General features: G+C 33.0%; 3 protein-coding genes across 5 annotated transcripts in view; 2 read left to right on the forward strand and 1 right to left on the reverse strand.

The window, feature by feature from the left end:
• The window catches only part of LOC119638025, a 52,189-nt gene extending 47,274 nt beyond the window's left edge, over positions 1 to 4,915 (forward strand). For 2 of the 3 annotated variants that reach the window (XM_038034585.1, XM_038034586.1), the window contains exons 3-5: positions 951 to 1,082; positions 1,139 to 1,698; positions 4,411 to 4,915. In XM_038034585.1, the coding sequence (XP_037890513.1) occupies positions 951 to 1,082; positions 1,139 to 1,698; positions 4,411 to 4,617 (899 nt within the window). In that variant the 3' untranslated portion in view covers positions 4,618 to 4,915. Of the gene's footprint in view, positions 1 to 950; positions 1,083 to 1,138; positions 1,699 to 4,410 lie in introns of those variants that run through there. The other variant, XM_038034587.1, reaches the window with a different exon arrangement.
• A 2,770-nt stretch (positions 4,916 to 7,685) lies between these two features.
• LOC119637829 (zinc finger protein 628) lies at positions 7,686 to 9,933 on the reverse strand. The gene is made up of 3 exons (XM_038034179.1): positions 9,571 to 9,933; positions 9,366 to 9,509; positions 7,686 to 9,305 (listed from the first exon to the last, which is right to left on the reverse strand). The coding sequence occupies exons 1-3, from the start codon at positions 9,837 to 9,839 to the stop codon at positions 8,327 to 8,329; spliced, it is 1,392 nt and encodes a 463-aa protein (XP_037890107.1). The 5' UTR covers positions 9,840 to 9,933; the 3' UTR covers positions 7,686 to 8,326.
• A 6,401-nt stretch (positions 9,934 to 16,334) lies between these two features.
• LOC119637943 (serine/threonine-protein kinase tricornered) lies at positions 16,335 to 19,289 on the forward strand. The gene is made up of 5 exons (XM_038034412.1): positions 16,335 to 17,097; positions 17,753 to 17,962; positions 18,023 to 18,129; positions 18,190 to 18,674; positions 18,731 to 19,289. The coding sequence occupies exons 1-5, from the start codon at positions 16,627 to 16,629 to the stop codon at positions 18,823 to 18,825; spliced, it is 1,368 nt and encodes a 455-aa protein (XP_037890340.1). The 5' UTR covers positions 16,335 to 16,626; the 3' UTR covers positions 18,826 to 19,289.
• Positions 19,290 to 20,419: the final 1,130 nt, after the last annotated feature.

Raw genomic sequence — 20,419 nt, forward strand, 5'->3', positions numbered from 1 at the left:
TTTTTGTCGTATAAGCATGTGGGCATTGTAGGCATATCCTTTGAAAAGTTTAAGTCAATTCCGAACTCTTCTACAAATTTGTTGGCGATATCTTCATTTTCCTTCACGGGAGAATATTTACCACAAATGCTACAAAGTGGCGCAAGCGGACAGATGGACAGAGAAATAAGCGGACATGTTTAGATGCATTCCAAATTTGAAACTGGCCAAGAATTTATATACTTTATAGAGAATGTTTGAAGCTTGTTTCTGTGCGTTATAAAGTTATTGAAAAAATAATTCAATTTTGATACATTATAATATTGGATAGAGGCGGTCTATTTTTTCCATTTTTGTGCACGAATTCTCTAGCATCGTTCATAGCGTATGCTTTCAAATTTGTGTACATATATCTGCTGTAGTTTATGAGTAGTGAGCAAAAAATCAATTTTTCCTACCTTTTGAGAAACGGAGATGTTTTCAGTTTACGCGGTGCTGCAGGCGTGTACTTTGACTGATTTGGCCCATTTTCAATACCAACCTGCGTGCCAGAACTTCCAATGTTTGTGCAAAATTTCAATTCCAGAGCTTGATTTTTGCGGCCAGGAGAATGTTTACAACAGATATTGGACAGACGGACTGATGGAAATGCTTAAGACGATTTAGAATTTGATGCTGATTAAGAATATATATACTCTGATGTTTCCTTCTGGGCGTTGCTAATCATGCATTGTATGTTTTTCATTATCGATTACTCATCTATAACTATCTCTCATTACTAATACTTTCACATTATCCACTATCCCCATGGTATGGATCGAATATATTTTTATTTATATATGTTTTGTTTCATCAGAAACCTAAATTATTATGCTAAAACATTTGACAGCAACATGAATTTCGAATTGATGTCCTGTCCTGCCAATTATATTCATTTGTTTTAACAAAAGTAAATGTTATTGTGTTTGCAGGTCAAACGCCATTAATGTTAGCTTCAAGCACAACGATGCGTGATATTTTAAGAAATCATTTAATTGATGTACAAGCAACTACAGGGCCCGAACGTACACCTTGGAAATTTTTGGGCCCTTGGCAGATATTTGGTAAAGTGAGTGTAAAAAAAAAAATGCAATAATACTAAAGTACGCATCCTTTCCAGATCTAAGTATATGCGGCTACGATGTGTTCGAGGGTGCTCCCGTATCTACTTGTGATATGAATCGAGCTCTTTTACGTAGAAGTTCATTCAATACCACTCAGATGACATTGAATAAAAATCAAAAGCAACAGAACCAAGTAAACAATATAAGTTCATCCCATTCGACTTCAAGCAAAAGTGAAGTTAACGTCTCTACTGCTACTACAAGTAATAATAATGACAACAATTTGCTTGTGGACAATGGTGCCAGTGGTTGCGGCAATTTACAAATCCAGCAGCAGCACGGGGAATCCAACTTAAATCCGATTATGGATAAGTGTGCCGTTGTACTTGACAATTTTGATCGTTTCAACTCCTTACGTCTATTTAACAATAATAAGCCGGAGATATTAGTGGAAAATTCTGATAGCGAAGGTGAGATGTTTGAATTTGAGGAAGCTGATGTTCTGCTACCACCTTTATATCTACTAAAGGATGAAGGCGTCACCGAAAAATGGGTTTTGCTAAGCGATTTGTGCAATTTATTAAAAGTCAAATCCAAGGACACATTGTTAAATAAGGTGAGTACATGTGATTTCGAAATTTTACAAATAACAAAGAAAAGAAATACAATGAGAGGTACAACAGGCAACTCTGAGAGGAAAGTCGAATTAAAGCCTCTAAATATAAATTGAGAATCAGACAATTTTTTAACAACTTTTATATTCTCTTCAATGCACATTATACTATATATGAACTGCTACAGAAATATTTCATTCTCTATCCCGCGATATATAAGCTCTTGTTATGGCAATTCCCATACATAGCTAAGACAAAGAAATCGAAAGTTACGCGTAATGGACAATTGGAAACCTATCACATGGGCAATACGATTGATATCTAATTTTCATATTTTTTCAGTATTTATTAATTATGTGATTTTATGTGTAGATTTAGCGAATTCCTAAAAAGAAATTTCAGTCTTTTACGATAACAATATATTAGTTTCTGTAGCTTTCTTGCAGCGCTTTTATATGTTTCGGAAGCATTTAAAAAACCCAAAAACTCGTTTGTGGCGTTTATAAAGTTAGCTGAATATATACATATTCATTTTTTTAAACGCCCTGTGAAATATTTGTTCAAAAAATCTGATATGATTGTTTATTTCGAACATGTTTGCACACTCTTCACTCTCATGTTTTTGCACTCATCTTCTAGATAGTCGTATACAAACAACTGAAAGGGATTTTAAAAAAGTTAACATCATATAACCGTATATTCGAAATAATTTTCTAGTATACATATTAAAAACTTGAAAAGCCTGTAATCTTTGTAAGAAAAATGGACTGTTTTACTAAACTTGGACCACGTCAATCAGTTTACGTTTTATTCATCCTCCTATATAAAAGCGTCAATGCATCCAACTAACTAACATCCTAAGATCCTTTTGTGGAATTTCTTGGGAGTTCCAAACCTTCGCGTACAATCGAATTATATTTCCGGCTAGTAAGGCGAAAACTAGAATACGCTTGCTCACTAATTCCGCTCACACATTAGGCCTAAAACAAATGGCAAATGTTATGCATCTACCCGAAAGGTTTCGTTCACTTGCTAATTTCGCCTCTAATAAAATTTTGTTTAATAAGAATCATTTGGCATTACATTTCATTTACCTTCCTCCTCATTCATCAATACACATAAGTTATTCGACATTCCTACTCCTCACATAATGTCCAGCTTGTAATCAAATTCTGGTCTGTGCGGAAATCCACAGTTACTCCAGCATTGAGCCGAATTTAGTTAGTGCCAAATGAAGACATTTTGCATTCATATTTACTAATGAATTGGTTGTGTATTTTCGACTGAAAGTCTTGCCATCTTAATAGCTATGCGTTTAGCAAGTACTCGATCCCAGAAGAAGCTTGTCTTATCCGCTTTGCAGTCGTTTCCCTAAAGTAGAACTCATCCTTACGTCCTAGAAATTAGATCAGTATTATGCAATCTCAAATCTGATGCGTCATGATTCCATTTTTTTAGACTAGACGCTACATACACACACTTGCACTCCATCATATCTCACATTTCGAAATTCACTTTACAGGAAATCATTTCGAAATCATTTGGAAACTAAATAAAAGTTCAGAACAGGTCACATCAAAAGTCGAGAAAATAAAACAAGAAAAATAATTTAGACTTGGAAACGTCACTTCCCGCGAAACGATTATAGTTACGTGGCGGACGTCATAACAGGCAAAATATGTACATATATATGAATATACATTTACAATACAATCCAGCTAACCACCAACTTTATTAAGGTTCAAATAAAGAAATTCATTTTCCCATTGAACCTTTTTCACTTAACTCGGTAAATCATCTGTTGTTGATTTGCTGGCTCACAGAAAAAGAACATAAAACAGTTGAGTTCTAGAGAAGAATACGTTCGAACAGAATTTATCTATTTGTCAACATACAAATGGGGCTGCTAGTAAGATAAGGTCGCAATTGGCATACGGGAGGAGAGTGCATTTTATAAGATAACTATTTGTCTTCCGTATAGGAAATCTGGTCATAATTAATTGTTTTATGTACAAGAGAGAGTACAATCGAATATTTTACGAATGCATCATGACGACGTATTTAAAGCGTACATTCCTGGACTGAGGTGGACTGTATAGATTATGATAAGAAATTGAAAGATCGTAATCGTATTTGTGAAGCATGTAATATTGGTGACTACGTCTTAGTGGAGAATTTATTGACTAAACCTGGCGGCTATGAAAAAATCATTCTAAGATGTAAGATTCTCTATATGGTTGTTATACTTCTACCCATTGATAGATGCGTAGTGACGGACGTGAATTTGTTTAAGTTAAGTGACATTTCCTTTGAAACAATATAGTAAGCGGCTAATTTTAAAGCATGATCGGTCGCTTCGTTTGTGACGGTAAAATCGGTACAATTTTAAGTCAAGATGACAGAGTTGTGAGTATTCCGTGTGATGGTCAACAAGAAAAGGAATGCGGTGTAAATAAGGAATGAGAGGCATAGGTAGATAGTACGGTTGAATAAGTTTTTAGCCTAAGCATAAATGTTAAAGAGGTATAAACGTGAAATGTAGAACGTAGAAAAATCAACACTACACAAAGTATATTTTTTGGTATAATATTATCAGTACGAAAATGTATGAGTAATTGTTTTAGACGAAATGGTGTGGAATGTTTAAAGGTCGGCCTTGCTTGGCTTGTATTTACTTGTCTGTTATTTGAAAGAAAAAATACTATTTTTTTTAGATATATCCGTCGTCATCGTCAGTAAGTCCCGCCAAAAATCTAATGCGTGAACTGAAAATGTCAGATTTCCTGGAAAAGGCGACATGCTTACAACTCCTATGCGCCGGTGAAAAATTGAACATCTGTGCTTCAAAGGTTGTGCTTATTAAATACAACGAGAATGTACGAAATTTATTAGGAGTTAATACAATTTTAATGAAATTTTAATAATGGCTTCAAAATGCAACAACGTTAAGGAAATTGCACTTTAAATATAAATAGAAATAATAATTATCATAAAAATTGTACAATTGATCTATGTATGTATTATAGATTTATTAGAATAAGATAAATTATTGCTAGAAATACTAACTGTTTAACGTTTAAAAAAAGGAACAGCTAAGTGAATGTTAGGAAATAAGTTAGAAATAATGCAACAACAGAAGATACACTTTAAAAAAACAATCAGAACAAATGGGTGCATATATTTTTAGATTTATTACAAAAAATAATAAAGATATGATATATTTTTTTATTTTTATTCAAAATGATTACAACAAAGTGATTTAAAAAAATAAAGATTTTAATATGTATGATTTTGTAAAATAACCACCATTTCTATCACTTAAAAACTATGAATATATTATAATTGTTCACACTAAGTCAAAATTTCATAGCATAATAAATAAGATCCCTTAGAACTAACTGCACTCATATAAAAATTTTCAAAAAATGAAAAAAAAATAATAGTGCAATAAAAAAAAATTAAGTAAAAATTAAGAAAAAATGTGTAATACTTGGGAGTGACATTTACGTAGAAGGAAGGAAGGCATATAGTTAGCTTTAAGGATATAAACTAATAAAAACAAACAAATTCTGGGATAGTTAGTCAGCCCTCCAGCCAGCCCGTCCCTATTTTAGACCTCTTAAGTCTATTACTACTGTTTTCGAAATACATATTTTTCTAGTTTTGTTAGCTTTTGTCAACTTAACGAGAATCAACTTAGTTTATAGAAATTTTATACATTTCCTAAGGATTTAGTTACGTTTTTAATAATTTTCTATGCCTGCTGCCCCAAATTCCTACATCTGTAATGGTGGTTATTGAAAATTTTCATTAAGTTTATGGTTAAGTTTTAATTCTTTGTTTATCTTAAATTAATTTTAAAGAGATTTAAAGCAGCTTAATTTAAATTTTGTATTATTGAAAAAAAAAAAACATTTTTTTTTAATAGACTCAAGTTGTAATAACATAGATAATAACAGTGATATCAAGGTGCTATAAAAACGACAACAACAACAACAACAACAAAACAGACAATTGTCAACAATTATGAATGAATGATTAATTATATATATATATATATATATACGAAAAAATTGTGAAAAGAAATAATTTTTAATGTTTATATATACATATATATATATATGTATATATAAGTTTCTATCGGATTAAAACGAAAAAGAATTATTTAATTAAACGAAAAAACAAAAAAGGGCTTAGCCTTTAGACTATTATGTGAATTGGTTAAATGGTATTTAAAAGCAATTAATTGTAACTTGTAGGCGTTTATCTTTATGTTATATTTTGTAATCGCTTGCCGTAGTAGTTTTTTAATAGTAATTCTCTTCTAATAATTCTTTAAAAAAGTTTCTTCAATGCATAATAACCATAGTAAATTAATAAATATAGTTTTGTTTAGTTTCTGTTAATTGTAACGTTTATATGTATTATATATTATGTCAAAGCGAATGAATTGCAGAATAAATGCAAATAAAATGAAAATTATGTTAAGTTTAAGCAAGCAAAAAATAATTCATAATACATCCCTTTATAATCATATTAAAAAAGAAAAAACAAAGCAAAAAGAGAAAGTGAAAACAAAAGAAGTAATTATGAAATTATTTAAAATGTATACATATATTAAAGCAAAAAAATTTATTTTCATAATGTGAAAAAAGGCGTTTTAATTTATCAGAGACTTTGGACTATTTTTCTAATGCAAGTTAGGAAAAATGAAATTTCATAAAACTTTGGAAAAAAATTTTTAATTTTTATTATAAAATTATTTTATACAATTTTCAGTCTACCACGCAATCCACCCTTCCGTTTCTAATGTTCTTAAATTTGCCTCAGAAACCTTCTTGAAACCGGGGCGCTGCGTTTTTTCACACTCTATGCGTCAGCGGTTAAGGCTGCGTATTTTCAGACAAAATAAGCAAAATTTATGTCTCTTTAAATAATGCCACCTCGCCCAAAACCGTTGTGAATTTTCACTTGATTTAGCGCAGAACTGAATATCTGTTCGAATCATTTCGTTCCAAGTAAATTTTTCGGTTTGACGCAGATATTTGTCTGCAGGTTCCTGTATGAAAAAGCACAAGTGAGCTTAGTGAAAATATAACCAATGATCGTACTGGGCGATGTGATTGCAAAAAGCAAAAGTTTGAATTGCAATTACGATTATCTAATATGACAACGTTTTATTAAGCCGAGTTGACCATCTTTGTAATGATTAACTTTTCTAAAGCTTTTGGCAATGTCGACCACAGTTTATTGTTGCAAAGACTTGATTATTATTCTGAACTCAATCCGGTTACGGTTAACCTGATCTGGTCTTATTATTTGGGTTGTTGATAACTCCACCTCTGAATTAAAAGTAATCACTTCTGGTGTCCCGCAATGATCCATATTAGGCCCTATCTTGTTCAGAACCTTTGCACGGTTTGGTTGTACATTGTCACAATTATCGTATCCTTTTATTTACTTTTGATTCACAGATCTATCTCTTGTGCCCGCGCGGTGTGCTGGATGATCTGGTCCGGCGCAGCAATGAAGATTTGCATCGCATTACTCACTGATCTGGGTTTAATAACTTCAATCGAGTTAAATTCTACTAAAACTAACCTCATTGTTATTTCACTCGTCGGTTATAACTCCAACTCCTTGCTTGATTCCTTATGAATAAACTGACTTTGTTACTACGGTCTCTACCGTTGGTTCTCAGCTCAACGTTCATTAAAATGGTAAAGACCATGTTAATTTTACGATAAGGAACATTCTGAAGCTGTGGATTTCTTCGTGTATACCGGCGCTAAATTGAGACTGGTTAAATGTCTCCTTGTGCCGCCCACGTCTCATGTGGATGCGGTGTCTCTAGCAATAAGTTGGAGGATATTGTTAATAAGTGTGCCAGATATGTTTTTAATAAATGTAAATATGAAAGATTAGCGCAGCTGTCGTTCAAGGTTCTGATATCCGATCTTCAAGCATGCCTCAAAATCAGGAGTCTACCCTTTCTTCATAAGTTCAACCACACTCCAACATCAGACAATGTATATAAGAAAAATAAAATCCTTTTTTCTTTTGTGGTTAAATGGCAAAGCATTTATTTACGGATTAACGCTTAAATAATTTTTTAATATAAAGTAAAATTGCTCATGATTGAAATCTTCAGTAGGAGAGATAAACGAGGTCCGGCCTGTTTGCACTTGATTATTGTTGCTACATGTTTCCGTAATGACACTTCAACAATCCAATGTTTCTCCTTATTAAAAAAACATTAAAGTAATACACATTAAATGCATTTTTATTGAGATTTAACGAGAGTTCTCATTGATATTCGTGATGTATACAAAGAAAAAACTGTAGCATATATTAGGCTTTTGTTATTGAAAATGGGCGTATCACAAATTGTTCGCGAAGTGACATTTGGTTGCTTTTAGGTAAGTTCAAAAACGTCTAGATTCATAACAACAGAATCCGTCTTCTACTTCTTATATCATTCGGTTTGTAATAATAAGTTCATTTCAGAGATTCCATTATGTATTTATTATTTTTAATCAAATTTTCATCTCCACTAAGCACATACGTTGTCAACGAACCAACGAGACTTTGGTCGATCAATCCGTATTTGTCCATCTTCCTAGTCATTCCTTAAAAGGGATGCAACCTTTGAGTGGTATGCATTATGGTTAAAGAATTCTGTTGACCCATGGCTGTATTGGGAGGCGGGGGTGGTGGCGGGGCTGCGACCGCTAGCATGTGAGCCATAGACATGCTTGCAGGCCCAGCGTTAGCCTGTAATGAGGCGGCGGCTGTATTTAAACCCAAATGATGCGGATGAGCATGTAAACCGTTATGGTGTGGATGTGGTGGCGGCGGCCCATGGTGATGATAGTGGTGAGTAGCCGTAGCATGTGGATGTGTTGGTGGTGGTGGTGGTGGGGGCAGTTGTGGCGCATGATGTGTGCTACCCAATGGCAAATTCAACAAGTTATTAGAACCATGTGTACGAAAGTGAACACTAAGGCCGACTGCCGATTCGAATTCCTTGTCACAATCGGGACATTTGAAAGCATCATTGACTACCGTATCCACAATTTCTTCATCCTCCTCCTCGCTGCGTTCGTTTAAATTGCTCAAATTATGTAATTTTCTTTTATGGGCGAGCATATCTCGTCTTCTACTAAATGCTTTGCCGCATATGTCACAGTGATGACTTTTTATGCCCGTGTGGGTGATCATGTGTTTTGATAAGTCACCGGTCGTATAAAATGATTTCTGACACACTGGACAGTGCTGATCTCGTACTCCAGAGTGTATTTTGAGATGCGCTTGAAAATTTCCTAAAGCTGAAAATTGTTTCGAGCATATTTCACATTGAAAAGGCTTGTCACCAGTATGGGTGCGTTTGTGTATTTGTAAATTATATTTTTGTGCAAAACGTCTTGGACAATAATGGCACGCAAATGGCTTCTCTCCAGTATGAGTGCGTATATGCATTTGCAATTGCGCCGCACATTTAAATGTCTTTTGGCACTCATAGCAGGTTGGGGGAAGTTTAGGTAAAGGCTTAGGTCCCCGTTTCTTATGTTCTTCTGGAGGTTTACGTTGATAACGAGAACGACGTTTACTAATTACAAAGACTTCATATTAGAAACTGAAGCATTCAAAAAAAACTCCTAAATCCTACCTTTTCTTTTTTGCAGATTTTAAGCCTTCTTCTTCTTCTTCTTCTTCAGAATCTGTTATTTGTCCATTTGTTGATAATAATAATTGGGATTTTTGAGATAAACCGGCCCAATTTGGATCAGTGTTGGTCTCAACATCGCATATCCTTTGAGTAGACAATTTCATGTAAACTATTTTTGGGTTTGCAGTCGAACCAAACAACCTACCCGTAACCACTGTCAGATAGACCCAAATATTGCCTCAACCTTAAATCGGAGTTCTCACATTCTTGTTTAAAGTGATAGGCAACTCCTAGTCTATAAATGCAATTGTTACATATAACTTCGGGCAAACCATCCTTTTTAAAAACTCGAACCTTAGCACACAGCATAAGCATAGTTGATGGCATCATAGAAAATTCATTGCTGTAGATCGATGTTAATGCACCTTCTTTCAAACATACGCGACATATTTTATGTACATTATAATCCATCATTACGCTTTAATTTTAATTAAAAATAAGCAAGTTTTATTGGCTTGTTCTTTTTTCTACAAGCAATTGTTGACACTAAAATGACATCAAGTGATGCCATATTGAAAATTAATACAATTAACTTACAATAGCGTTAAAAGCTAAAGGCTCTATTAGTGATTCCTTATCGCCATGTAATACATCAGCTGTTTTCACTTTGTATCTACTCACACGTGTTTCGAACCTATTGAATTACAACTACTACTTGATGAATGAGTTGAACTTTGCTCAAGGTGTCTTTAAATGAAAGACTTCCAGTTTCATATAATCGCATCTTTCTAGGACTAGGCGAGCCCAAAAGACATAATGTGTGGGACGGTATGCGTCGCACAAAATTTATTTCTAACTTTGCGATCAGTAAAAATCTAGAATAAAATTCAACCAAATTATTGCAATCTATAACCATTTATAAAACGATGAAAAATCAGAGTTTCTCCTCCTTAATACTGCTTGACATTCCAAGAAAATCTGCAATATATTCTATAATGAATTTCTTGTTTTGTCTATAACTAGCAAAACGAGTTGCTGAAAATGTTATGTTCAGCTTAAATGACTTTAACGACAAAGTGTATCTTTTTACTTTTAAAAATTAACAACACCAAACCCGCGCAAAGTAGTCCTCCTAAATTCTTTGAGAAAGTAATATATTGAAGCATTAAAATTTGCTAAAAATATGCTTGTGTGGTTTATTGTTTCTTACGATTTTATGTTTACATTTGTTTACCTATATATACATACATATAATTAGAGAGAAGAAAACGATTTTTAAATAGTCCAACACAAAGATAAAGCAGATTTCTTATTTTATTCCCATTAAATATAATAAGGTTTGAAATTACGCTTAATTAAATTTTAGAAGCATAAAAATTAAATACTATATCATAAAACTCGTGAACCTTTTTTCTTTACGGTATATTTTTATTTGTCAGATAGCTGATGGAAATCGTATAGATAAACGGATTTATAGCTTGAGAGCATAGGCCACTTACTCGTACGGAAAATCTTTTTTTATTTCTTCTTAATGGACAACTGGCTGCTGAGTGCCTTTGCTTGTCATCGTTTTCTGTAATATTTATAGTCTCTTCGAACTAAAAATTTTCAAATTCGAATTTTGTGATAAGACATAATTGATGAATTATAAAAACCAAAAATTGAAACATTCAGTGGATGTAATGAATCCCATAATAATAGTCCTTAAGTCAATGTTGTTTTTTATGCAATAATTAACGAGATTTTCAGAGAATTCGATACAATAGTCACAATATAACTCTCCCCGTCAATGTTGCCCTAAAAAACAGCATAAAAATGGAAAAAGATTTATGATTAAATCGAACAAGACGAATATTATATTCGACTACGATCGAATCTTTTATACCCGCCATCTTTATATTCAGTTGCAGTTTATGATTAAAGAGCAAAATATCTATTTTTTTGCCTATGCAGACAGAGATGTTCTCAATTTACAGTGTTCGGTCGGCGAATGCGTGGACTGATTTGGCCCACTTTCAATCCCAACCGGCATGCCTATAGCGGCCCAGAGAATATTTTACAATAGACATTACGCAGACGGACAGACGGACATGCTTAAGTCGATTTAGAATTTGATGCTGATCGAGAATGTATATACCTTGTGCAGTCTTTGGAGCTTCCTTCTGGGCGTTGCAAACGTTTTGACAAAATTCTATCCGCAAAAGTGAAGCTATCGACTTCAAATTTGACGGAAAATGGAACAAACCGCCCACATTACCATGTAAACTAAGAGCACCTCTGATTTTCAAAAGAAATAAAAAAAATTTGTTTTTTGCTTTTATTACTCGAAATCTATAGCAGATAAATGTACAAACACTTGAACGTATATTCTACAGGCGATTCTGTAGTAATTAGCTGACGTAGAGAAAATCGATCCCTTGAAAATCAAAAAAATAAGCGAACACATAGCTCGTTTAAATTCGTTTATTTTAAGCGTGCAAACACTTGAACCGACAGACACGTGCGTTTTCAATCCTCATACTTTTTTGAAAAGAAAGGATCATCAAATTCGTTATTTTGTTCATCGTGTACAACAGTACGTTTTAACTAGTTTAAGAAAATTGATAGCGTCCAAATATCTATCTTCGTATAAGGTCGAAAAACGTTTCAACTTTTTAATTTTGAATTTAATACCGTTGAGTGCCTTAGAGTCCATGGAAGATTTATTCTTTGCAAATTTGGTGGGTCAAGTTTAAATTAACAATATGTTGACGCACATACTGACACTAAGTGGCACAGCTGGCAATTTAAATTAATTAAAATAGCTTAGCTTAAGCAGTTTGTTCTTATGAATTAATTATATTCATTAAGATGGACAAAAACATCTTTAGGTATTAGAGGATTATGCAACTCCGATAACCGTTCGATTTAAACAACATTTCACTGAAAAAACAAAGCCGATAAAATGTTTTAAGGCGCAACAATTCTTTTGGACATCATTATACTTACAATTCACAATCTTGACGTAGAGAAAGAAATTTTTTTGCAAAGCAAATTTTAAAATTTCTTTTTGCAAACATAGCAACAATTCATAATTGTTAACAACGTCTTTGTAATCGAAATCACAACCGCTTTCATCCCTAAACAAAACAATAGGCGGCAAACTATAATATCAAATTTTTTATGAATTAATAATTCATTTGCTAACAGCTGTTTATAATTTTTTGCCGCAGGTTTATTCCAAATGTAACTCTAAACGAGAGATTGTCTTAACTGTAATTACCTTATTTGTGGAACTCGCGCGGTTTATTTACCGTATATGTGGAAGTCAGGCGGTTTATTTACCGTATATGTGGAAGTCAGGCGGTTTATTTACCGTATATGTGGAACTCGGGCGGTTTATTAGCATTCCATTGGGTGGTTTATTCGCCGACAAGTAAGTAAAACCAACAAACGTTTTATATATATATATATTTATTTATTGCATCCAGTGTGCCGTTTTCAATAGGTTAATTTCAACTTAAAAGCTAATCAAATCAATCAAATCTCTTAAATTGAGTTTTTATTAGCAAACCGATCCTTTAACTAAATCTTAATCTGAACTAACATTTATTGTGACTATGATCACATATTGAGATTGACGTTTTTACCAATTATGAATGTTTATTCACAATTTTTCTTCCTCCATTTGTTGTTGCCTTGGACTTCTTCCGTCAGTTCATGGTTAACTGAAAGAAATTTTACAGCAAAAATTTAAATATTAGTTGCAGTGTTAACTGGAAGTTAGATTTTTCTAACTTGCAATTTAATTTTTGATTGAAAACGCCTCTAAGAGACCCAGGCCCGTTTCAAACCGATCTGTCTGTTATTCATTTTAAAAGACTTACATCAAAGTGTTGGAAAAGAAACCTTATGTTGATATAAAGAAACTCTCAAAAGAACTCATTCAATATAAGTCAAATAATATACCGTTAGCTTTTTCAAAAGTGAGAAGAAAATCAGTGGCAAACGACACCGTACAGTTAAGATTTCACTTTTGGTTTAAAGCTTACTTTTAGGGTGAATATGATGTTTTCCATTTCTAAGCTTTCAAATATTAAAGACAATAGCAATAAATGTAAAATAATTATTTTCGTATACAAATTTATATGCAACATACATACAGATGCAATGTAGCATTATGCGATAGCGCCAGAAGTGAATATTGGGAGCCGTGATTGAATTTCACAATACCATCTATTAATTCCAATTCGATCAATGGCGTCACTACGCTATTATTCATAGCTCCGATACGCAGCTGAAATATTCTGCGGAGAACTTTAACCGGTGGCTCACATCAGCTATAATTTTGTTAGATGGAAAAAACTTTGTGGTTAAAAATAATTTTTAATTGAAAAATTCAAGAGCTTATTTTTTAGGTGGGCTATAATACAGCCCCGCCAGATAAAGCAAAGTACGATTTTTGCTGCCGCGCAATGAAGCGAAATAGGATAAACTGCGCCGTCCTTAACGTGTTAAACTAATTTTCGTCATACTATATCTCTTGATATTGTTCATGATCGGGCGATATGAATATTCCGTTGGCCTGGCATTATTTCTTAACATCTCGCAATTGCTGTGAAAATACAACTAATGGAAACTGACATATACAGCGATAATATTGGTTTTTCAATACATGAAATTTTGCTCACAGAAAGGTAGCTGGACACTTTCTTTCTAAAGTATTCATGGCTTAAAGTGGCATTTTATTTTAACAGCACGCCATTCAATACTTCCTTCATCGCTATCCTCGCTCTTACATGCATAGATTCACCAAAAGTTCAAGTATCTGCCGCTATGTCTTACGAGGAAGTTTAACTATATCTGCTTTACGAAGTTTGACTGTGTGTTGAAGATCGGAAAGGGAAATGTGTGTTTTTTCAATACGTTCCGTTTTTACACGCTACACCACTATAGCGTATAGGACGTAGGAAAGACTTAAAATACATGTATTTTTATTATATCTAAACCTGTCTGTCTGTCTGTATCTATATTTTTGCATTGAACTTACAAGTAGAAATTTGTGAGACGTATTTTGACCCACGGACAACCTATGTTGAAAATGGATTGGATGGGACTACTTTATCGACTTTTACGTCGCATGGACACAAATAACAATTATTTAAAATTCGTCAACAAAAATCACTGAGTTATGGTATTTTGGCTTCCTAAATTTAAAATGAAAAATTTGGATTGAATAGGGTAAGTTTTCGAATACTCTGCTATATTATTCTTCCTACGGCCTTTTCTCAATATGTAATGGTGAAATTTATTCAATACATGATATAAAACTTCTATCTATCAAATTGAAACGATCAAATAGGTCTGTTTTTTGGGCACTACCGCCTGTAAGGATTCTCACAAGAGATAAATCTTTATGCCAACAAGATCTAATTTTTAATATCTTACATGAAAATCGATCGCTAATAGTAAAGCAAAAATTGGACTAAATTTGAAGATACTCACGACTAGTAAGCATTTATATGGCAGTAAAGCGTAATTTATAGCTTTTTATGATGAAAATCTATAGGTGAAGAATAATAATATCCTAAAATGAAACACAAAATCTTCTAAGCTTGGATCACGTGAGTAGATTCCCCACTATGAGAGTTTCCCTGCAAACTATGGCTTTAAATGAAAATAATGCTTTTTTTTTTTAATATAAAACGATTGTCGTAGAAAGAGGAGCGTGAGAAAATTGATTTGTGAAGTTTGCGTATTTACCAGCAATGAGTAGGAAAGTTCGACAGGGCTTTCATAATGAGTGGAGGTAGAACGCATAGCGTTAATTTCGCCCAATCAATTGCTTCTCTACGGATTTATACAAGAACCCAAGTTTATGCGTAACAAACGTCGTTGTGGAGGTACTATTCCTGTATTGAAATTTCATCTATAGTAAGCACGTAAGAATATATAAAAGAGTACACTTTCGAACTTCTCGAAGGCTGTGGTGAGAGATCCAGCAAATGGTAATGAACACACAATCCAAAAGTCACTCAGCCTTTTACCTAATTCATGGGATCACATAACTAAGCCAGTAGTTGTCCCTCTACTTGGTCTACAAGTGGAAGAAAAGATGAAAAATCTACATAAAGTGTAGCCTTTTTTACACATCTCAGCGAATTCTCGGTCGTTAATTTGCTGAATAACAGAAAAAGGAGAAGAAGAAAATCTACATAGGTTTAGACTGGATCTTCAAATCCTCTGAGAATTTTTTCATTAATTATGACTTTTTAAAATTGACGATCACGACCAATATGCTTTTACTAAACATATCGGACCTGAATCGTTTATTAATGAATGTTTTAATTTTTCTTCGGGACTGTTCGGCGTGTCAGCCCAATTTTCTTTTTGTTTATTTTCAAACTTCATCTATCAATGTTTGATGATTCTTTTGTTTACGCTAATATAAAGCAACTGTATTTGATAAACGTGATGAGTGATATGATGTAACCGACAAATTTCCATAACACAAAAACAACCACAAACTCTATTAAAAAAATCTCCTATCAACAGAGGTGACGGCGACCCGCCTCAATATGAATCTTTTAATATCTGCGTTTGCAATTTAAAATCGCGATGCTTAATAGGTTAACAGCTTCTACGTTAATCGATTTTCATCTTAATTTACTCGAAAAAAAAAAAATCCAACAAAAGAACCTTGCAATCATAATTCCGGCATTGTGAACTGTCGCTATCACAATGACAACTGCTTTTGTCCGCAATAAATAATATCACTACAAACTATACATATGTACATCCCTACGTTTACAGCCATTAATATTATGAGGAAAAGAGTTGCTAAGTTGGTTTAATTAACTTGCAAGTGGTCTAATAACGGATTTTTATTAGATTTTGACAAAGCTATTAATTGTGATCCCAGTGTTGCATTTATGAATAACAAGGAATACGGCAAGAGAAATTTCTTTTGACTTTCTTTAAGTAACAAAAATAAAAATACCAAAAATTCCAATATTCTATAAAAATTTAAAAAAAAGAAGAAAGACAATTTCTTCAAACAAAAATGTTAAATTTCTTTGTTCTACAACTTGCTGCACGATAAAAGTAATAAATACCTAATTGCAACAAAACAGTTTTATATTAGCAAACACATATACAGTCTGCTGGTGCTGAAAGATCATCCATAATAACAAAAAAAGCAACATATTTAAGCGTTCAAGTGTTTTTTGTGCTTCTGAATTATAAATAGATATCTCAGAGATTATTTGTGGAATTTTTAACCATGAGCAGCACCGCTGATGGTTCTTCGATACGCTTTAGCGACCACACATTGGACAAAGCTACCAAGGCTAAGGTAACACTTGAAAATTACTACAGTAATTTGGTTACGCAGTATGGAGAACGTAAGCAACGTTTGGCCAAATTGGAAGCGCAGTTAAAAGATGAAAGCCTTACAGAGTCGCAGCGCCAAGAAAAACGTATGCAGCACGCCCAGAAAGAAACAGAATTTTTACGTTTAAAACGATTGCGCTTAGGTGTAGAAGATTTTGAAGCATTAAAAGTTATTGGACGTGGAGCATTTGGTGAGGTGCGTTTGGTACAAAAGAAAGACACCGGTCATGTATATGCAATGAAAGTCTTAAGAAAAGCAGATATGTTGGAAAAAGAACAAGTGGCTCACGTAAGAGCCGAAAGAGATGTGCTGGTAGAGGCCGATCATCAATGGGTAGTGAAAATGTATTACAGTTTTCAGGTAATTTAACAGCTTATAATTAATTTGTTGATAAACAATAAATTTGTTGTGCTTACTCTGTTTATCTCTTTTTATTGCTGTTATCGTTGTGCTAAGAAAACGATTTCCACATTTATCATTGGTTAGCGTAGATAATATGACCAACATTATTTAGTTCATTAATAAGAAAGAAAAAAAATTGTTTTTTTAAGATGAGGCTGAGCACAAATATTTGCATGCTTGCTGACCGCACCAAAAAAAATGATTACTAGTTGGATCACAGCAATATTAAGCAATGATATTGACTTTGTAAACTGCTATGAAATGTTTTATATTTTTTGTCATCTTTTACGACGAATTTAATGGAATTACAATAGCAAATAAGGCTGTTCCATATTTTAAAAGCGTAAAATGTGCATTCGCCTCCAGGGTTTATCGTTCAAGGTACATTGCACTTTAGCTTGGAATCTTTCTATTCGTGCTTCAATTCTCTGAAAATAATTTTTAAAACCTGTTTCACTGTTTTTAATAATGTGATACAAGAAATGGACAACTCTTAATGCATTTTATTGAACACCGTGTACTTTTTATAAAAAGCGTGCATACATATATAAATTTTTTTAAAAAAGACAAGTTTAGATTCAAAATTGTAATCAAATCAATTTATCGTTATTAGGATCCTGTTAATTTATATTTAATAATGGAATTCTTGCCCGGCGGTGATATGATGACGCTGCTAATGAAGAAGGACACATTATCGGAAGAATGTACACAATTTTATATAGCAGAGACTGCATTGGCAATCGATTCAATACATAAATTAGGTTTCATACACAGAGATATTAAACCAGACAACTTACTGTTAGATGCGCGTGGTCACTTAAAGGTAATAATAAATAATAAACAGAAATAATAAAAATGATTGATTAAATAACTGTTTTTGTAGCTCTCAGATTTCGGTTTATGTACTGGTCTTAAAAAATCACATCGCACTGATTTCTATCGGGATTTATCGCAAGCCAAACCATCAGATTTTATAGGAACATGTGCAAGGTAATTATTAAATATAAATTGTTTTGCAGCTACGATATTTTATATAATTCTTTATTTTAGTCCTATGGACTCTAAAAGACGCGCTGAGTCATGGAAACGCAATCGCAGAGCTTTGGCTTACAGTACGGTTGGCACACCGGACTATATAGCACCAGAAGTATTTTTGCAGACTGGCTATGGTCCTGCTTGTGATTGGTGGTCTTTGGGTGTGATTATGTACGAAATGCTGATGGGTTATCCACCTTTCTGTTCTGATAATCCTCAAGATACCTATCGTAAAGTAATGAATTGGCGAGAAACGTTAGTGTTTCCACCCGAAATACCTATATCTGAGGAAGCCAAGGAAACCATAGTTAAATTTTGCTGCGAGGCCGATCGCCGCTTAGGTTCTCAACGCGGTCTTGAAGATTTGAAATCAGTTCCCTTTTTTCGTGGCGTTGATTGGGAACATATACGTGAACGTCCTGCAGCTATACCAGTGGAAGTGCGCTCCATTGATGATACGTCTAATTTCGATGAATTTCCTGATGTTTCTTTAGAAATCCGTAAGCCTTTAAAATGTTCTTTTGTTTTGTGGTTGTACAAATTTTATTCTTAATAGCTTCCGCACCAATGCCTCAAGGGAGTGAAATTGCTAAGGATTGGGTATTTATTAATTACACATTTAAACGTTTTGAGGTCAGAAATCTGGAGTGAGGCCGCCGAGCTTTTATTGGATTTTAGTATTAAGAACTTTAGCAAAGCAACAGCAATTAAGCAACATACAAGTAATGATGGAAGAAACAAATATACACTTTCACGCTTCCCACACACTTCTATAACAAAAAAAAACTAACTACACCCACAATTAAACATATTCATGTATTTACAAGACAAAAAACAACCACAACTTAGAATAATAATGAAGAAACAAAAACTGCAACAACAAAGCAAAGCAAAAGAAAGCAACAAAAAAGCGAAAACCTAAACTAAACTATTGATTGAAACAATTTACATAATTATATATCACGAACTGGTTTATATACCTACATACAAACATATAATTAGTTCTTTAGATCTTTTAAAAGGTGATGATCGTCGTTGTCACCATAATGAATGGTATTGATAATAACATTGAAAAGAGCAACATAAAATAATGTAACTAAAACTTAACAAAAAGGAAACAATTACTAATACAAAAAACAAAAAAAAAAAAAAAAAAAACTGATTGCTTAAGTACAATAATTTCGATTGTATTCGATTTATTATTACGGAAAAGGAAAATTTATTTCTCTCTTGCATAGCTTTCGTTTAGTTTTGATTTAAACAAAGATAAAAGAAAGGAAGAAAATATTAAATGAAATTATTACCGTTTATGCAGTTAATGATGATGATATATACAAATACAAACAAATAATATTTATAAGTAAATAAAAAAATAGATCTTATTCTCTCTGTCTCTCGCTCTCCTTTTCGATATTTATGTGTACATGCCACATTTCCAAACTACATCAGAATGTTGGAAAAGTAAAAAAAAAAAAAAGGCTAATCCATATTAAAACAATTTTTTTTGGCAAATTATTTGTACAACATTTTTTTTTGTATTAATTAGTTATGTTTAATCCTTTTTTTTTCGTATTCATTTTTTACATATTTCAATACTTTTATCCGAACAAATATTAATCTCCATAGTTATTCGTAATCTAAGCTGATAAAAAGTTTCATTATAAATTAAAGAAAGGAATACTAACCTATGGCACTTTTTCTCAAATTTATCTATGGAGTCTGACAATTTGAAATTCCACATGCTTCGAATTAATTGCCAGTTTTATGAGTGTAGTTTTAGTCTTTAAATTAGTCTCTCGTTTCAATATTATGAATTAATTTAAATGCGATGACACTAATTCACTAATCGTAACGAATCATGTCACAATTTTCAGATAAATTTTGCTTCGCGGCAGAAACAGATCCCCTCTTACTAAGAATAATCTTTTGCTTGAAGTTTTCAAGAACTGTGGTTTATAAGTAAATATCCTTAACGTGGTCGTAGACGTCCCAATTATAAATGTATTTGTAAGTAATCTATATATGCAGGTACTGGGCATAAGCTTATTTCTTTGCTACACACGATTGCGCAAGTTAATCGAATGACTTTAGTTGAAGCTGTTTTGGCCAGTGCACACCCACAATGTGGAAGCGTCGCATAGTTTTAAGACTAAACTTGAGTGAACGATATAAAGATGAACGTCGAATTTCTTAAATTGTAATGAAAAACGGATTCAGATAACATTTTTGAAATGCCATTCGGTAA

This window comes from Glossina fuscipes, unplaced genomic scaffold (genome assembly GCF_014805625.2).
Source record: "Glossina fuscipes isolate IAEA_lab_2018 unplaced genomic scaffold, Yale_Gfus_2 61, whole genome shotgun sequence".
Classification (NCBI taxonomy): domain Eukaryota; kingdom Metazoa; phylum Arthropoda; class Insecta; order Diptera; family Glossinidae; genus Glossina; species Glossina fuscipes.

Coding starts and splice junctions, on each gene's coding strand:
- LOC119637829 (XM_038034179.1), bottom strand. CDS start 9,839: ATGATGGATTATAATGTACATAAAATATGTCGCGTATGTTTGAAAGAA. Junction 9,510..9,570: donor CTATCTGACAGTGGTTACGG/GTAGGTTGTTTG, acceptor GTCTACTCAAAG/GATATGCGATGTTGAGACCA. Junction 9,306..9,365: donor AAATCTGCAAAAAAGAAAAG/GTAGGATTTAGG, acceptor CTTTGTAATTAG/TAAACGTCGTTCTCGTTATC.
- LOC119637943 (XM_038034412.1), top strand. CDS start 16,627: ATGAGCAGCACCGCTGATGGTTCTTCGATACGCTTTAGCGACCACACA. Junction 17,098..17,752: donor AAATGTATTACAGTTTTCAG/GTAATTTAACAG, acceptor TATCGTTATTAG/GATCCTGTTAATTTATATTT. Junction 18,130..18,189: donor TTTATAGGAACATGTGCAAG/GTAATTATTAAA, acceptor TCTTTATTTTAG/TCCTATGGACTCTAAAAGAC.